At 37.4% G+C, this 18,486-nt stretch overlaps 1 protein-coding gene across 4 annotated transcripts in view; it reads left to right on the top strand.

Annotated features, from left to right (window-relative positions):
- The window catches only part of MINDY2 (MINDY lysine 48 deubiquitinase 2), an 88,591-nt gene that overhangs the window by 60,180 nt on the left and 9,925 nt on the right, over window positions 1-18,486 (top strand). For all 4 annotated transcript variants that reach the window (XM_049905501.1, XM_049905500.1, XM_049905503.1 and 1 more), the window contains 2 exons: window positions 479-581; window positions 8,063-8,205. In XM_049905501.1, the coding sequence (XP_049761458.1) occupies window positions 479-581; window positions 8,063-8,205 (246 nt within the window). The remainder of the gene's footprint in view (window positions 1-478; window positions 582-8,062; window positions 8,206-18,486) is intronic.

Genomic DNA, 18,486 nt, shown 5'->3' on the forward strand with positions numbered 1-18,486 from the left:
TCATATCTCCATTATAATTTGCTAGGAACTAAATAATAAAATAGAAGAAAGTTGGTTAACCCTATAAATTAACATCTTTAAGTTTGCTTTGCTTTAAATGTGAAACATTGGTTTTTGAGTAAAAAATACTGAAATTTTCTCATTTTTTCCTCCTGAAATAGTTTACTTTTTATTTTAGCCACTTAAATACATCTGTACAACCTTAAGAAATAAAGTTGGATGTAATCCTTTTTCATCATTTTTTTTTTTTTTTGCATAATTGAAATACAACAAAACAGTATTTTTTATAATGTGTTATAGTAGACTATAAACAAATTGAAAACTGTTGGGTGTTGATTTTAATGCCGATTTTCTTTTTCATAATAATACTTTTATATTTAGAATTGTATTAGAATAAAATCCTAAAGAGTGATACGGGTTTCTGTTGTTATCGTTTTTAATCTTGTCATGATCAGTGAGTCAGTTGTTTGTTTTCCAGATTGATGACATTGTCACAGCTGTTGGTAACTGCAGCTACAACCAACTGGTAGAGAAGATCATCTCTTATAAGCAATCAGACAACAGTGAGCTGGTTAGTGAAGGTGGGTGAGTGCTGCAACTACCTGACTCTTTTCTTCTTGGCAAAATAAGACTTCTGAAAAATACAAATGATGCTACTGGTAGAAATTAAAAGAAGTAATCACTCATAAAGGTGCCAGTGAAAGGTTTTTCTTAGAACCCTTTTCATCTCACTTGTAAAATCAGACCCAGATTCTAATGAAAGTCTTTGGGATCATTTGCTAGCCTTGGTGTGGTAACCCCTTTTCTTTAAAAAAAAAAAAAAAAAGGGGGGAGGTTATTATTTGGGAGTACTGAGTGAACTTTATACTTCACACTGAGCATTTCGGTTGACTGGGATGAGTATTGTGGAGCTCCAGTGTCCTGTTCTAGTAGAGCTTTGTCCATGTTTCCGTGCACTATAGTATACTGAAGTCACATTCTAAGTCAGAGTATACCTCTCATCAGCTTTTCCGATCCTCAGCTAGTTGAAAGTGCTCAATTCATCTTCACAGAAGCAGTTCCGTATTTTTCAGCTCTGTGCTAGTCAATGATAGGAAAGTGGGCTTTGCAACTGGGATGCTATCAGGAGCCGTAACATCTGGCTATACCTTCCCTACCACTCACTTTACTTTTTCGTAAATACCGCCTTAAATCCTGACTTTATTTGAAGAACAAACGAAAGAAATCGTGAGGAGCAGGGAATGAGCTTCATGACTCTCTAAGACTCGCATTTCTTTTGCATGAGGTATAATAAAAGTTTATTATAATGATCACGTTTTTAAAATTAAAACTAAGTGACTACAAGAGTATAAAAAAGTACATTAAAAAAGTCATATACTGTATAGATGGTCCTGGATAGAATGGGAGAAAAATGTGGAACAAAACTCAAATTGCAATAAAAAGGCCAGACTTGCTGGACCAGTAGAGACTGTTGAATCCACGAGACTATCGCCCTGAGATACTCTTTAAACTGGGAACTCAGAGCACTCCCAGAGGTTACGTTTCAGTCATATGACAGATTGACCCATAAAATAAATAATATCACCCATTAGTACTCTGCTTGTTAAAATAATCATCTAGATGAAATCAAATGGTAAACATTTACCCTAGACCAATGATGAAAAGGCAGGGGGGACAAAGAAGCTAGATTAATAGGAACAGAACCACCAAAATGGAAATAATAAGAATGCTGATGTATTGTGAAGAATGTAACCAGTGTCACTGAACAATATGTATAGGAATTGTTAAATGAGAACTTAATTACCTATGTAAGCTTTCACCAAAAACACAATAAAAAAAAGAAAATCATATACATGAATCCCATACTATATTGTTTAATCAGAGCCCAGCTAATTACATTACTCAGTTACCTAGAAGTTTAACACATTTATGCCAAAGAGGCAAGCAGCAGAAACATATACAGTATTTTTGTTGATACTTATTCTTGTCATCTTGCAATAAACCTGTAAACCCACAGAACCATTTATCACTGATATTTATGACAACTCTTTCACTACAACCTAAGGCAGCAAAGCTTAAATTTTAGTTTGGGGAAAGCAACAAAAGCTGTTAAAAAAAAAAATTTCTCTCAGTTAACAAAATTCCACTCACTAGAACTTTCTATTCCCTATCCAAGCTTTCATTACCATATATCTGTTACTAAAAAACAGACTATAAAGAAAATTTCCATCTGTGGAATCCTACTTTCTCATTAACTTCCAGTATGCTATTCCAAACCAAAAACCAACCCCCTTGCCATCGAGTAGATTTCAACTCCTAGCGACCCTGTAGAACAGAGTAGAACTGTCCCGTAGTTTCCAAGGACTGACTGGTGGATTCGAACTGTTGATCTTTTGGTTAGCAGCTGAGCTTTTAAGTACTATACCACCAGGGCTCCAATATGCTATTAGAGTTATGCTATTAAATAGTAATTGAGAGAACAATAGGGTTCAGAAAGTGGTGACAATGGGAATGATGGCTAAGAACTGATGTTTGTTTGAGCAGATTTATAGGGTAAGAAGCGGTAGGAAACAGCGTCACAGAGTCTTTCCCAGTCAGGCTGCAATGTAACGAGGGTATGAATTAGGTAGCACACTGATTCACAAAATGAATGAAAAAATCGGTTTCTTCATCACATCCCTTTTTCCTTGGCCTGTTGTTACAACTATTATTATTATTTCCCTGACTTTGATTCCCCAGGATAACAAAAACTCATAGCTAGTTTATATAATATTGGTAACTTGGGAAGAATGTTTGATAAAATCAAGGAAGGAATTGACCTCTTCAGTGGTATAGAATTTTCAGGTAATAAAAAAAAAAAAAAAAATTTATTTTTTTATATGCCAGACATGTGTGTTGATTAGTTCCTTGATATATAAATCCTATCCTGGTGAAATTCTGCATATCAGATTTTCATGGCAAGGGATTATTATACGTGGAATTTAGTACAATTAAAAAACTAAACTACTTTTTATTTATAAAAAACTATAAGTATGTAGTCTGTTTGAAGTAATTATTCTGCGCCAAAGGTTACTGGTATAAGAAATCATAAAGAAAAAAAAAAATCACAGGCCACAATGGGCATTGTACAATTAGTGATTAGCTTGTTCTGTCATTTTCTCCATCATATTTTCTTGGGTATAGTGTTCAACTGAAGTAATCTGCTTTATTTTTCTGTTTGGCCTGCAATTTCCCTTTTGAACCAATGAAATATCCAAAGTTGTTTTATTTCTAATCCATCTTTATTAAAAAGTATTAAACTTTGATCCTGGAAGATAACTTTTTTTTTTGGTTCAAATATTTCATCTTATCAAGGTATAGAATATAAGAAACCCTTCTACTAGCATTCGTTTTTGTGGGAAAAGAAGTATTTAGCTAAATAGACTTAGCTGTTCATTCTGCATCTTTCAGATAAAGGTCTTTTCATGCAATATTTTGTAAGTAAAAATACAGAACTTTTACTTGTTATAGAGTACATATTATTTGCTACTTCTTTCTGGTGTTAATATATATTAAATTTTTGGAATCTTGTTACAGTGATAAGTTGTGACATGGCAGCAAAAATCAATGAGGAAAAAAATAGTGCAGCAACAACTACCAGACTTCATCTGTGCTGGTCATTTAATTCTAGATGCTCTCTGGAATAATTACGTCTTTTACAATTGTTTCTAGGTCATAAATATGTTTATCAAAATAATTCCAGGGTATTTATTCATTTATTCAAGTATTGAACCTCTATTATGTGCCCTACACACTGAAAATTATCAGTTGTATTCACATTAATTTTATTAAATAATATTGTTGGTTTTCTTTTCTTCTTTCCCAGTTTTTATTTTGAAAAGTCTCAAACCTGTAGAAATGTTGGAAGAATGGCACAATGAGCATTTCTGTGCCCTTCACCTAAATTCACCCATTATTAATATATTGTATGCTTGTGTGTTTTCTGTATTCCTAGACATGCGCACACACGTTTCTCCGTAAATAGGTGAGAATTAGTTGCAGATATCATACGTGTCACTTTACACGTAATTGTTTCAGCATATATGTCTCCTAAGAACAAAGACATTCTCATGTATAATCACAGTACAGTTATCTCAGGAAATTTAGCTTTGATACAATAGATACAATAATATGATCAAATATGCTGTTCATATTCAGAATTCTCCAGTTGTTCCAATAACGTACTTAATAACTACTTTTTTTTTTCAATCTAGGCCCTAGTCAAGATTGTTGAGTCTTTTTGTAATCTAGGACAGATCCTGTCTTAGTCATCTAGTGCTGCCATAACAAGAATACCACAAGTGGGTGGCTTTAAGCATCAGAAATGTATTTTCTCACAGTTTATGAGCCTTGAAGTCGAAATTCAGGGCGCTGGCTTCTAGGTGAAGACTTTCCTGTCTGTTGGTTCTGAGGGAAGGTCCTTGTCTCTTTTTGCCTTCTGTTCCTTGGTGTCCTGGTGATCTTCACTTGGCCTGGTACCTGTCTTCCCCCACCTGTGCTTCTGTGCCTAATCTTCTGTTTTGATATCTCAAAAGTGATTGTTCTGAAACAGACTTCATGCTGTTATGGTGCTATTAACATAACAATGATAACTCTATTCCCAAATGGGATTACATCCACAGGTATTAAAAAAATAAAAATAAAAACCTCCTGCTATTGAGTCGATTCTGACTCATAGTGACCATATAGGATAGGGTAGAACTGCCCCATAGGGTTTCCAAGGAACAGCTGGTGGATTCGAACTGCTGACCTTTTAGCTCGCAGCCATAGGTCTTAACCACTGCACCACCAGGACTCCATCCACAGGTATAGGGGTTAGGATTTACAACTCATACTTTGGAGGGGACACAATTTAGCCCACAGCCTTTCCTTCCTTCTGTTCTTCTTTGGTCTTTTGTGATACTGACTTTTCTCTTAATAGCCCAGACTAGTAGTTTTGTAGATGTACCTCAATTTGAATCGGCCTGATTGTTTTCTCATGATTAGATTCAGGTTATATATTTTTGGCAGGAATACTACATAGGTGATGTTGTGTCCCTCCCAGGGCATTAAATCAGGGACAGGTGGTGTCTGTTTTTCCCATTATTGGTGATATTCAAAGTTGGGTAAGGTGGAGTCTGCCAGATTGTTTTACTGTAAAGATGCTCTTCTCCCTTTGTAATTAACAAGTAATCTGTGATGTTATACTTTGAAAATGTGTGAATATCCTGTTCCCTAACAATTTTTTCCTCAAATAGATTTGGCTTCCATTGATTCTTGCCTGAGTCAATTATTACCATAGTGGTTGTGATATATTCTACATTCATTGGCCTTCTTTAAAAAATCATTTTCCCTTATCCTTCCTCTCCCCCATTAAAAATTTTATATCCATATAGACTCATGGATTCTTTTTTATTTGGTGTGTTATAATTCATTATCATCATTATTCTTTTAGATGCTCAAATTGTCCCAAAATTGGCCAGTGGGATACCCTCAAGCTGGCTCCCATGTTCTTTTGACATGTCCTCACTATTCTTTGAGTACTTTCTTACTTTCTGGCACAATAAGATGTTCTGGACTTCCTCTTTACCCCTGGATCAAATCATATGAGCCTCCATATTTTTAAGAAAATCTAGGTATTTGTTACATTGAAAGAGTGTCTTGTCCTCTGTTTGAGGAAAAATATTGTTATACGTGATTTCCGAAACTTGAAGGTAGATGAAATTAAAAAGAAAATCAGATCAATGTGTTTAAAGCTGTCAGAGTGAGAAAGTTCTAAGTAAGCGTAAATGTGAACGCAAATCTCAGACAGGGCTACATCAGAGCAACGTTTTAAAATAAGTAAGGTTTCCTTCCTCTTTCTTTTTGCCTAATTTTGGTGCCCCTCTTTCTAACTTCATCTCCTCTAAGTCAGTCACTCAGTACTTTCATGTTCTGTAATCTCCAGTAAGAGGAAAATATTTTGATATACTAATTTATTACTGAATTTCTGACCGTAAGGAATATTTTTGCTCTAATGCTGTCGGCAAAATATATATGCATACCTTTTTAGTTTAAATGTATTTTCAATAATATTCTTACTTTGTTATTACCATTATATTAATTTTTAATCTTACGTATCATCAGTAATAATATCTGTAACAGTAAAATTGAGATTCATTTAACCTGAACGTTGCAAGTAAACTATTTGTTGTTTGAAACCGGACTGTTTAAAGCAATGCAGACAAGTAGACTGCAGTGTAACACTCAGAATTCTTACCAAAGTTTGTCTGATTAGTTATGAAAAGTTGAAACCAGACTAGCCTTTTTGAATATCCCACTGAAATCACAAGGATGTCACTGTCTAAGCGGCAGAAGAGTTAGGAAACATTATTCTCTGTAAGTCGTAAATAGGAGATACATAGCTAAGTCGGCATTTGTAATAATCATCTGCACTAAGTTTTTTACTTAATACCAGTAATTCTCCTGGGTTCCAGCCTTCACTTTGGCATAACTAGTTTTACATTCTTGGGGAAGGTACTTAATCTCTTCTGTCTGAGCTCATGTCCTGTTCTGAAAAGGAGTAGCTGAGAAAGGTCCTTCTAGTGTTAAAAAATTTGAATTTCACACTAACACGAAAGTAATGTTGCACTGTATCTCTACTGAACTTTCATATCTTTTTGAAAGGAATTTGTAGAGAGGATTGTTAGGTGAGTGAGGGGTGGGAGGGGCATTTAGACACACTTTTCTGAAAGAAGCGTTTAGTGACGTGGATATTTCAGACAGCAATGGTACTATTCAGCACAGGCAGAGTGCTTTCCTATTAAATGCTGTTTAATGATAAATGCTTTAGGATATAACTAATATATTCTACTTAGTAACTTACTACTTAGCAAAGTCAATAATAACTGGGGGCAGGGAGAAAACTTTTATTTCTAAATGTATAAAGCTGAGAAGTTGCAGGTATGCTGTGAATTTCCTTTGGCTCTGGCTTGCTTAATTATTCTTTGCACCTTCCCTCCACTTTAACCAAGGCCTTGGCATAGTGTGATGTAGGGAACTTCCTGCAACCACCTTTCAGCTTGAAGTGCTGTGGCTGGATGCTAAAGGTGCAGGGTGGAGATAAACCCTCATAATCCAACCTTCTTTGGCTCTTATCATGCCTTTACCCAAATTTCTTCCAAGTTTATTTTCAGTTTCTTGCTGAAGTGTCAGTTTCTTAAAACAGATTCATCTCTACTCCCTGTATCAGCACCTCTGCTAACAGTACAACTTTTAGCACATTCCCTTCCCTTTATTGCTTTTGAAACATTTCCTCCCTGCTAAAGAAGGAGCAAAGGAGGAAGGCAGAGAAATACAGGCTTTTAAATAATATGTGTGTATGTATCTTTTAAATTACCCCAGAAAACTTCTATATATTTCAAAAACAGAACAAATAATTTCTGTTTCTGAATTTGATATATCTGCATAATGAGTGGGATATTTTGGAGGCGTTTGCGATAAAAAGGACATCAATTTTTCCTGTTCAATCTTATACCTACTTTTAGTCTTAAGGCAAGAACTGGCGATTTGAGACTTGAGAATTATGTGGTATCTTTATTAAAATCTTAGGCAGCTCTCTTTATTAAGGCTACATTTAATTTCTAACCATGTAGCCATAGGGGAAGTAGCTGTTGACATACGTCTTTCTCTCCTACCCACTTCTAAAATGACTAACTCCTGCCTTCATATTTGTTTTAATGGGTTTTATTTTTATCAGGTCCGTGTCTTTTATTACAAGCTACCTGAAGCCCTTTTGGAAGTAGGTGGAGTATTAAATGGGAACACGTTTATTGATAAAAATAATTTCACACAGCTATTTCTTAGGATGGGAATGCCTATAGACACATCTTCCGTAGACGAATTAGAAAGAGGACTCTCCAGTTCAGGGCCATCACCGTTATCCTAGGAAAGTCTCGTTTTGATTGGCTCTTCCCTGTATTTGGAGCACAATGTAAATAGAAAAAGAATAACTTATGAATTTCAAAATTATTCTCCCATCTAATACTATGCATTGGTTCCATAGGCTTTGTAGCTGAGCAGTTTCTAAACAACACAGCCACTCAGCTGACATACCATGGATTATGTGAACTAACTTCAACGGTTCAGGAAGGAGAGCTTTGTGTGTTTTTTCGGAACAATCATTTTAGCACCATGACCAAATACAAGGTATGACCTAGAAGGAGCTGTTTAACTGTTATTCTCAATTAAAGGAGTGTGATTTAGAGATGTCTTATAATATGCTTTAGAATAAAAGATGTTAGCATAAAATTCATTAACCATCAAACTGTGAAGATTATTATTAAATACTTCTTTATGATGGAATGGATTAGCAATGTACGTGTTATCAAATTAGTTTTTTATTTTTAATTAAGTCTCACTTCTTTTTTACAGATTACTGCATTAAGAAGTATTTACTATTTTAATTTCTAAGGAAAAAAAGAGAGAGAGAAACCCGAAAGATAGAAATAGAATGACTTCTAATTATGGCTGTTTATGTCTGAGGGCTAAAGGAGTTGAAAGAAAGAATCAAGTTTTGCCTGGATGATAGTGTTTGCTATTAAAGTTATCAGTATGACTTTAAATTCTTCTGTTACTGGTATTTATGGTTCTGCCAAAAAATCTCACTGATTTATCCCTTTTTATATCTCTCACCTCCATCCAATTTTTTACAGCTGCTACCTAGCTCAAGTCTTTATGAACTTGCACATAGACTTCTACCATAGAATCTTGCTCTGATCATGTCAATAATACAGCAAAAATGTTCATTAGCACCGAGTACCTCAAGGATAAAATCTCAAGATATTTTCTACTATTCCCCTATGCCAACACTTTGCTTTAGCCAGAATGGTCTGTCTACTTATTGATAGCCTTTCACCCCCGTGTATACGTATGCTTTCTCATTGCTGCATCTTGACGGCCATTTCTTACCCCATAGTCCCTATTTTGAAAGACCTCATCACTCCTTTTTGCCTGTCCAAATTTTATCCGTCCTTTAATAAGCATTTCAAATACTAACTCCTTAAACCAGTGGTTCTCAGCCCAGGTTCAATGATAGAACTGCCTGAGGAGCTTTTAAGAAAATACCAGTGGCTCAGAATCCACCACCAACTCCATGAAATCAGAATCTCTGGAGCTGAGAGCTGAGCATCAGTGTTTGTTTAGATGCTCCCAGGTGATTCTAATGTGCAGCCAAGGCTGAGGACTCCTGGCCACACCATCCTTATTTGGCCCTTATTGATTAGTACCTGGTTACCTGTTTTCTTTCCATGTAAATGTGTCTTATTTTCTTAAATGGAAGTAAAATTATTGAAGTCAGGACTCAGGTCTTATTTCCTTAAACACCTTACTTATTGAGTTGCACAGAGTAGTGTAAAATAATGATTTGTTTGCTTATGTCAGCGTACCATAAAGCCCTAGCTCTCCTATTCCCATCTTAGTTACAACAAGGGTTCATTTGTATTGCCCCCACATTTTAGTTAGGTGCATGCTAGGTATGGGCCCAAAATCATCCACCCAAACCAACCAAACCCACTGCCGCCGAGTCAATTCCGAACTGTAGCGACACTATAGGACAGCGTAGAACTGCCCCACAGAGGCAGGTTTGAACTGCCGACCTCTTAGTTAAGAGCCGTAGCACTTAACCACTATGCCACCAGGGCTTGCAAATCATCCACGGTCCTCAGAAATCTAAGGGCAAAGTTACAAAGCACTGTTACATCAGAATCAGAATTACTGCTACACAGTGATGACTGATAAGTCATTTTAGCTTTGCCTGACCTCGTCAAAGAACCCTGGTGGCACAGTGGTTAAGAGCTTGGCTGCTAACCAAAAAGGTTGTCATTTTGAATTCACCAGCCGTCTCCTTGGAAACCCAATGGGGCAGTTCTACTCCATTCTCTAGGGTCACCATAAGTTGGAATGACTCGATGGCAATGGGCTTTGACCTCATCAAGTCCAGTCTTTATCCATTCATTTAGCAAATACCCATTGAGCATATATTATGTCTGGGTGCTCAAGCTAAGTACTAGGACTGCAGCTCAGAGCAAGGTTAGCTGGTTCCTGCCATTTAAGGATCCGTAGTTTGACAAGGGGCAGGTGTTAAACAGTCACACAAATAATTTATTTCTATTGCAACATACCTGTAAAATGTACATATAACATGCTGTGAGAGCTTATATCAAGACTTACAACCTAGTTGGGGTTGTCAGGAAGGACTTCCTGGAGAAGGCCACATTTAAACTGAGACCTGAAAAAGGAGTCTTCTAGGAGTTACTCAGTTAGCCAAAAAAGGGTTAATTAAGCAGATGGAACATTGTGTGCAAAGCCCTAAGGAGGGAAAGAGCTTGATTCATTAAGAAATTGAAAGAGGGCCAGTGTAGCTAAAGCACAGCAAAGGAGAAGCACGAGAGGCTAAAGAGAGGCAGGTGACAGATCTTGCGGATTCTTGAGTTTCAAGGAGAGTCAACCCTTGGTTTCCTGATGACCCTGTAGTTCTTTTCCTTCTCCCTTTTTGGCTCAGCTTAGCAGGCATGAGATAGTTCAGCAGGAAAACAACAAGGTCTCTGTCAAAAGTGAGCTCCATATGTTTCCTTTTCTATCAAGGCCATATCCCTGACCAGGAAGTCTGTTATTCATCAGCTAGGTATTCTCAGTTTCTTTTCTTCTCTTTTTTTATTGTGCTTTAGGTGAAAGTTTACAAATCAAGTCAGTCTCTCATACAAAAATTTATATATACCTTGCTATATACTCCTAGTTGCTCTCCCCCTAATGAGACAGCACACTCCTTCCCTCCACTCTCTATTTTCATGTCCATTTGGGCATCTTCTGACCCCCTCTGCCCCCTCATCTCCCATCCAGACAGGAGCTGCCCACATAGTCTCATGTGTCTACCCAATCCAAGAAGCTCACTCCTTACCAGTATCATTTTCTATCCCATAGTCCAGTCCAATCCCTGTCTGAAGAGTTGGCTTTGGGAATGGTTCCTGTCTTGGCTAACAGAATGTCTGGGGACCATGACCTCCAGGGTCCTTCTAGTCTCAGTCAGACCATTAAGTCTCTCAGTTTCTTGTATAAAGCAGTATATGGTTGGGGAGGGGGTGTGTCTCTTGGGGCCCTTTCCACCATGTGTCTGTGTCTGGCCTAAGCATGCCTTTTTGTGACATAATGGTAACTCAGGAAATGTATGTATTTTGCTGTTTGTCTGCTTCTAAGTTTTCCTTAGTAAGTCTTATCCAGGGCTAAGCCGTGTGCCGCTAGTGATGTGTGTCTACCTGCTGCTTACACAACATTAACATGCTTTGGCGTTTGGAGCAAGAGTGGATGTAGAATTTAGTCAGGAGACTATTGCAGTAGGCCAGGCAAGAGATTATAGTGACATGGACTACGATGGTAACGGAATGGAGAGTAGACCTAGATTCCAAAGACATTTAGGAGTTATAATCAACCAGATTTGGTGAATAGGATCTGAAAAATAAAAAGAATGACTTGTGGGTTCTGAGCAGGAACAACTGAATGATTGGTGGCACTTTTTATTGAAACAGAAAACACTGGAAGAGAAGACAGATCACAAAAGACCAGGCTTAGAACTGTTAGAGCTGCTTCTGAGGGAGGCATCTCTCCAAGTGGAAATGTTAGGTAAATTGTTCAAGACTGGGATAATTTTGGCACACAGTAATTTGTGGAGAGGATGAGATGTATAAGGAAAATACACACGAGAAGAAAAAGAAAGGGCCTAGCTCAGAGATTTGAGAAGTGCCAACAATTAAGGATCAAGTAGAGGAATATGAACTGTCAATGGAGACTGAGAAAGAAGAGATAAGAGGAAAATCTAAAGAATATTGTGTCTTGGAAGCCAAGGGGAAGAGAGTGTTTGAAGAACGATGGAGACCTTTACTTGTCAGATGCTGTTGACGGAATATGTGAGATAAGAAGACTGGGGAAAGAAGTGTCAATCAGCAATGTGGATGTCATTGGTGATGTTTTAGAGAATGGTGGTGGCAGAAGAAATCCAATTTGAGTTGGTTAAGAAATTATTAAGATATGAGGAAAGAGAACTTATAGGCAGCTCTTAGAAAAAGCCTGTCTGTGAGCTGTGTTTTTGGCTCATAGCTATAGCGAGGTGTAGAGCCTAGGGAGGATTTTCGTGTGTGTTAATTTAAGGGACTTGATCATGTTTAAATGTTGAAAGATTTAATAGAGAGATAAAGGTTGAAGATTCAAGACAGAGGATAATTGATATTAGAAGGCTCCTAAGAAGATGAGAAAGGATAGGAAGTGTAACCCAGAACACAGGTGAAGGGGATTAACCTTTGATAAGGGACCTCTCCATTGTAAAGGAAGCAAAGAATAGATAGCTATAGGTAAATTTGTAGATTTGATGGCAGGAAGTAGAGCAAGTTATTGTTTGAATGCTTCTGTTTTCTTTGTCATTTACTGAGACTGAGTAGGGGTGGGAAGGTACAGTTCCAGATTTGAAGAAGGAAAGTTTGGAGTGGTCTTTGCAGTACGTGAGAGTAACCTCTGATTTTTCTGAGGAAGCTAAGAAGAATCACCAGGTAGTGTTGAGGATGCCGATCATTACGTGCATATGCCCCTTGCCTGCTTTTTCTGTGGCAATATTCATCAGCATGTGGGCATGAAGAAGGTAGCTAGAGTGTTGGCCTAGGTTTGAGGCTTGGTTAAGTGGGTGTAACAAAAGGTAGAAGAGCAAGGGAGTTTAGGGAATTTGTAAGAGAAAATTGAGATGGAGACACTGGAATGTCTGCTGGATAAGGAGAGAAGTGAAGACAGAAGGGAATGACGGATAAGAGAGGAAGCGAAAGGGTCAATGAACTAGTGATCCCAGTGCTAAACGGAATAGTTGCAGTGAGAATTCTTGAGCTAGCAGAGTGGAAGGATCGGAGCATGTTACGGAAGAATGAGATGACCATTAAGAATTGGTTGCCCCTTCCCACCTCATTTCTAATCTTGTTTCCAGAATCTTAGGTTTTCTCTAATAGTATCTCTGATGCTCTAGGTCTGACTATGATCTCTTTTAATATCTTTGATTTGGTGTCTTATTTACCGCAGAGCTCCTAATCTGGATCTGCTGCTTTCCTGGCCCCCTTTACAATGAGTCCTGATCATTGTCCCTTATTTTTAGTGAGAGATTTTCTAAGTGCCTTCTCTGAAGGCCTTGCTGAGAGTTACTGTTTCTGCCAGTGTACATCTGCCACCCAGTGAACTGAAGTATATCCTTTGAGGCCCCAACAGTAAATTATACCTCAACTGTTAAAAGATTTCTCAGTTCTACTGGGTCAGGGAAGTATTCTGGCAGAAATAAACCTATCATCCCAGAGAAACTTTCTCCTTAATCCTGGCCTCTTCTTTTGCACTTGCCCCCTAGCTACCCATTGAATGAAATGGGCTGCGTCAACAGATACTGAGTTTTTTCCCATCTAAATATTAGGGAAAGTGTTGAGGTTCATTCTCTAGAGAGAGTCCCTTAAACCCTCTATCAGTGAAAATGTTTTTAGAGCTCCAGTTCCTGTAGTTCTAGCTGTGCATTCACCCTTTAGGCAGCGTCAGAAGTGAATGAACTTAGATAGCTGTTCCTGGGGATGAGAGGAAGTTATGGGCTGTTTGAATACAAAAGATCTTGAACTTGTTCCCATTGGCCAGATATGCGCCAGGGATCACCCACCCCTTCCCACTCCCACCCTTCATTGTACCTTGGAGTTGGTGGTACTTGTTTACTTCATTATGGGCATGATAATATTCTGTGACTTTATTATAGAGAGAAATATTACCTAGAGCAAATAAAACATCATTCTTCTCTAAGGTAACCCTATATATAAAAAAAAAAAAAAAAACCCTATATAGGAGGGATAAAAGGGACCAACTATTCTGGTGGCTAGCCATTAGGGGAAATGAATGCCATTATTTACTATAGTGACTCCTAAACCCAAACAGCAACATTTTTTTACTTTTTATTATGAAAAATTACAAACTTACAGAAAATGAGGCTAACTTAATATGTGCCTATTATATTCATCACCTACATTTAATAATTGACATATTTTCATCTATTTTTAATCTTTGCTTGTATTTCAATATGTACCCTAAAAACTAGTCCATTTAGTCTATTTTCTTTCATACCACATTACCACTGTTGCATCTAACAAAATGACAGTAATTCTTTTTTTATTTTATTCTGTTGTTGTTGAGAATATACACAACAAAACAAACACCAGTCCAACAGTTTTTACATGTACCATTTAGTGACATTGATTACATTCTTTGAGTTATACAACCATTCTCACCCTCCTTTTCTGAGTTGTTCCTCTCCATTAACATAAATTCACTGTCACCTAAGGTTCCCATCTAATCATTCAAGTTGCTGTTGTCAACAAAAATTACAATAATTCTTAATATCATCTAATATTCAGTCTGTATTCAAATTTCCCATTTTCCCCCAAAATAGTTTTATGGATTGTTTGTTCAAACAAGGATCTAATCAAGGGCCATGAATTGTACTTGGAGGAGTAACTCTGTTTTAATATGATCCAAACCTTGTCTTTTCCAGGGATCTCATGAGCCTTTGGACTATGTATTTATGCTCCCCATTAAAATCCTCTCAGACCTATTGCCCGTATCCCCATTGTACCATCTTTCCAATCTGGAGACTCTTCAGATAAAACATTGCTTTGCTTCTGGCAGAGTACCCAGTGAGTACATTCTTCACAGGGGTCAGAGACACTTTTCTCTGCACTGACCCAGTGACTGATTAACTGATTTACAACAGAATGTACAACATATCTTTGGCTATTGGTGTAGAACTAGAAGTCCTAAAGGATTATTTAATAAATACTGTTGTTGTTAGTAGCTATTGAGTTGACTCCAACTCATGGTGACCATGTGTACAACAGAAGGAAACATTGCCTGATCCTGTGTCATCTCCACAATCACCAGCACGTTCAAGTCCGTTGTTGTGGCTACTGTGCCAGTCCATTTCACTGAGGGCTTCTCATTCCCTCGCTGGCCTTCTACTTCACCAAATACCTCTTCCAGTGAATGAGCCCTCCTAATGACATGTCCAAAGCAAGCAGGTCAGATAATGTTCAGTAGTGATCCATAAGGTTTTCACTGGCTAATTTTTAGAAGTAGATTGCCAGACCTTTCTTCCTAGTCTGTCTTAGTTTGAAAGCTCCACTGAAACCTGCCCACCATGGGTGATCCTGCTGGTATTTGAAATATCAGTGGCATAGCTTCCAACATCATAGCAACATGCAAACCACCACAGTATGACAAACTGACAGACAGGTAGTGGTTAATAAATACTAAAGGAATACTCAATAAAATTTAAGGAAAGGATTCCTCCAACGTGGTATGTATGCATTTGCTTGGTAAGGAAATAGGATGGAAGATTGCGCCCTTGTTCTGTTAAGTCCTTTCAGCATTAAAAATGTATCGTCTTCCACTAATTCCTGAATTGTGAGAGCTTCTGTAGTTTTTTATAAACCTGAGCCCCAGGGAATCTGATCTAACAAGGATACAAGCAAGGAAAAAATTGAAAGCTGCTTTTTCAAACAAGAAGTGGCTACTTTATTACTGCATTAGGTCTTGGTAATAATGCCTTCTAACACTTCACTTTTGAAAAACCCTGGAAATTGTAGGGCCATTTAACTACTCATATTTCGGTGATAACCTTGCTTCTCATCTTTCTACCTCTGTGAACACTTTGGAATAAACAGCTATAGTATAAACGCAGTTCATCCCAGAGAGTTCAAGATAACATGTTCAGCAAGAAATAAATTTAACATATGGATAGAATGCTTTTGTACTACAGATAAATGTTGTCTATAATTTTTTTTTTTTAGGGGCCACTATCGACTCGACGGCACTGGGTATAATGAACTGACAGTTAGCCATAAATATTTCTAACAATATTATTTTAATAGTTGGGCTATTTTTAAGATAGTATTTATAAAGCATCTTTATACTTTCTGGTACCCATATTATATCATATCATTATCTGAGGATCCAGGCCAACAATGAAGAAGTCCATGCTGGCAGAATAAGCACAATACCTAAGGGAGGTCATCCCCAGTTTCTTTACTGGTTGTACCAAGTTCCTTAGGAATTTATTAAACCCTAATTTGTGTGTGAAAATCTCTTCTCATCTAAAGTCTTAGGGAACTCTAGAGATGTATGAGTTATGGGCATTTGTTTAACTAAGGGGAGGTATACATGTTTTCTAGTCTATTATGTCATTCTCCAGGACTACATCTCAGTTCTAACTCCTGTCTCTAGGCAATGGATATTAGCCATTGCCATTGAGTTGACTCAGACTCATAGTGACCCATAGGACAGAGTAGAATTGCCCCCATAAGATTTTCAAGGAATGGCTGGGGAATTCGAACTACCAACTTTTTGGTTAGCAGCTATAGCTCTTAACCACTGTGCCACCAGGGCTCCAGACAATGGTAAATTCTCTGTTAGGTGAGACCTTTTGGTGACCCTCTGTACATGAAAGCATTGAAGAGAACGTAGATATTTTTAAAACCTATACCTAGATGAAATATTCTCAATTTACTAGCTGCATGATTCATAGGGTTACAATGGGTATGTTAATCAAATTGATTCATTTTTTTTTTTCTTTAATAATATCTACCAGTCACCAAAGTTGAAGCTGAATTAAATTAAAACAAGTCCAGGAGAGCCAAAATACAACCTTGAGTACATGCCACCTGAATTTAGAGACCATCTCAAGAATAGATTTGATGCACTGAATATTAATGACCGAAGACCAGAAGAGTTGTGGAACGACATCAAGGATGTCATATAAGAAAAAAGTAAAAAACTCATTAAAAATCCAGGAAAGAAAGAAAAGACCAAAATGGATGCCAGAAGAGATTCTGAAACTTGCTGTTAAACGTGAAAAGCTAAAGTGAATGGAAGAAATGATGAAGTAAAAGAACTGAACAGAAGATTTCAAAGGGTGGCTGAAGAAGACAAAGTAAAGTATTATACTGCAATGTGCAACGACCCGGAGTTAGGAAACCAAAAGGGAAGAACACGCTTGTCATTTCTGAAGCTGAAACAAGTGAAGAAAAAATTCAAGCCTTGAGTTGCAATATTGAAGTGTTCTACGGGCCCCCTGGTGGCCTAGTGATTAAGAGCTATAGCTGTTAACTGAAAGGTCGGCAGTTTGAATCCATCAGGCTCTCCTTGGAAACTATGGGGCAGTTCTACACTGTCCTATAGGGTTGCTATGAGTCAGAATCAACTTGATAGCAACATATTTTTTATGGGCAAAGTATCGAATGACACATAAAGCATCAAAAGAAGATGGGAGGAATATACAGAGTCACTGTACCAAAAACAACTGGTCGACATTCAACCATGTCAGGAGGTAGCATATTATCCAGAACCAATGGTACTGAAAGAAGAAGTCAAAGCTGCACTGAAGGCATGGACAAAAATCAAGGCTCCAGGAATTGATGGAATACCAATTGAGATGTTTCAACAAAAGGATGCAGCGCTGGAGGTGTATAGTCTATGGCAAGAAATTTGGAAGACAGCTACCTGGCCAACTGACTGGAAGAGATCCAGGTTTGTACCCATTTCAAAGAAAAGTAATCCATCAGAATATGGAAATTATCAAACAATATTACTAATATCACACTCAGGTAAAATTTTACTGAAGATAATTAAAAAATGGTTGTAGCAGTACATCGACAAGGAAGTGCCAGAAATTCAAGCTGATTCAGAAGAGGGTGTGGAGTGACAGATATCATTGTTGATGTCAGATGGATCTTGGCTGAAAGCAGAGAATACCAGAAAGATATTTACCTGTTTTTTATTGAGTATGCAAAGGCATTTGATTGTGTGGATCATAACAAATTATGGATAGCATCACAAAGAATGGGAATTCCAGAACACTTAATTGTGCTCATGCAGAACCAGTACATAGAACAAGAGGCAATCATTTGAACAGAACAAGGGGATACTGTGTGATTTAAAATCAGGAAAGGTGTGCATCAGAGTTGTATCCTTTCACCATACTTATTCAATCTGTATGCTGAGAAAATAGTCCAAGAGGTTGGACTATATGAAGAGAATGTGGCATCAGGATTGGAGGAAAACTCATTAACAACTTGTGATATGCACATGACATAACCTTGCGTGTGGAAAGTAAAGAGGACTTGAAGCACTTACTGATAAAGATCAAAGACTACAGCCTTCAGTATGGTGTACACCTCAACATAAAGAAAACAAAAACCCTCACAACTGGACCAATAAGCAACATCATGATAAATGGAGAAAATATTGAAGTTGTCAAGGATTCATTTTACTTGAATCCACAATCAATACCTATGGAAGAAATGTTATCCATGATTTTCTTCAGCAAAATTTTACTGGCATGTTATATTAACGATATTGTTAGATAATTTTCGCATCCTGTTG

Source organism: Elephas maximus, chromosome 13, assembly GCF_024166365.1.
Source record: "Elephas maximus indicus isolate mEleMax1 chromosome 13, mEleMax1 primary haplotype, whole genome shotgun sequence".
Lineage (NCBI taxonomy): Eukaryota > Metazoa > Chordata > Mammalia > Proboscidea > Elephantidae > Elephas > Elephas maximus.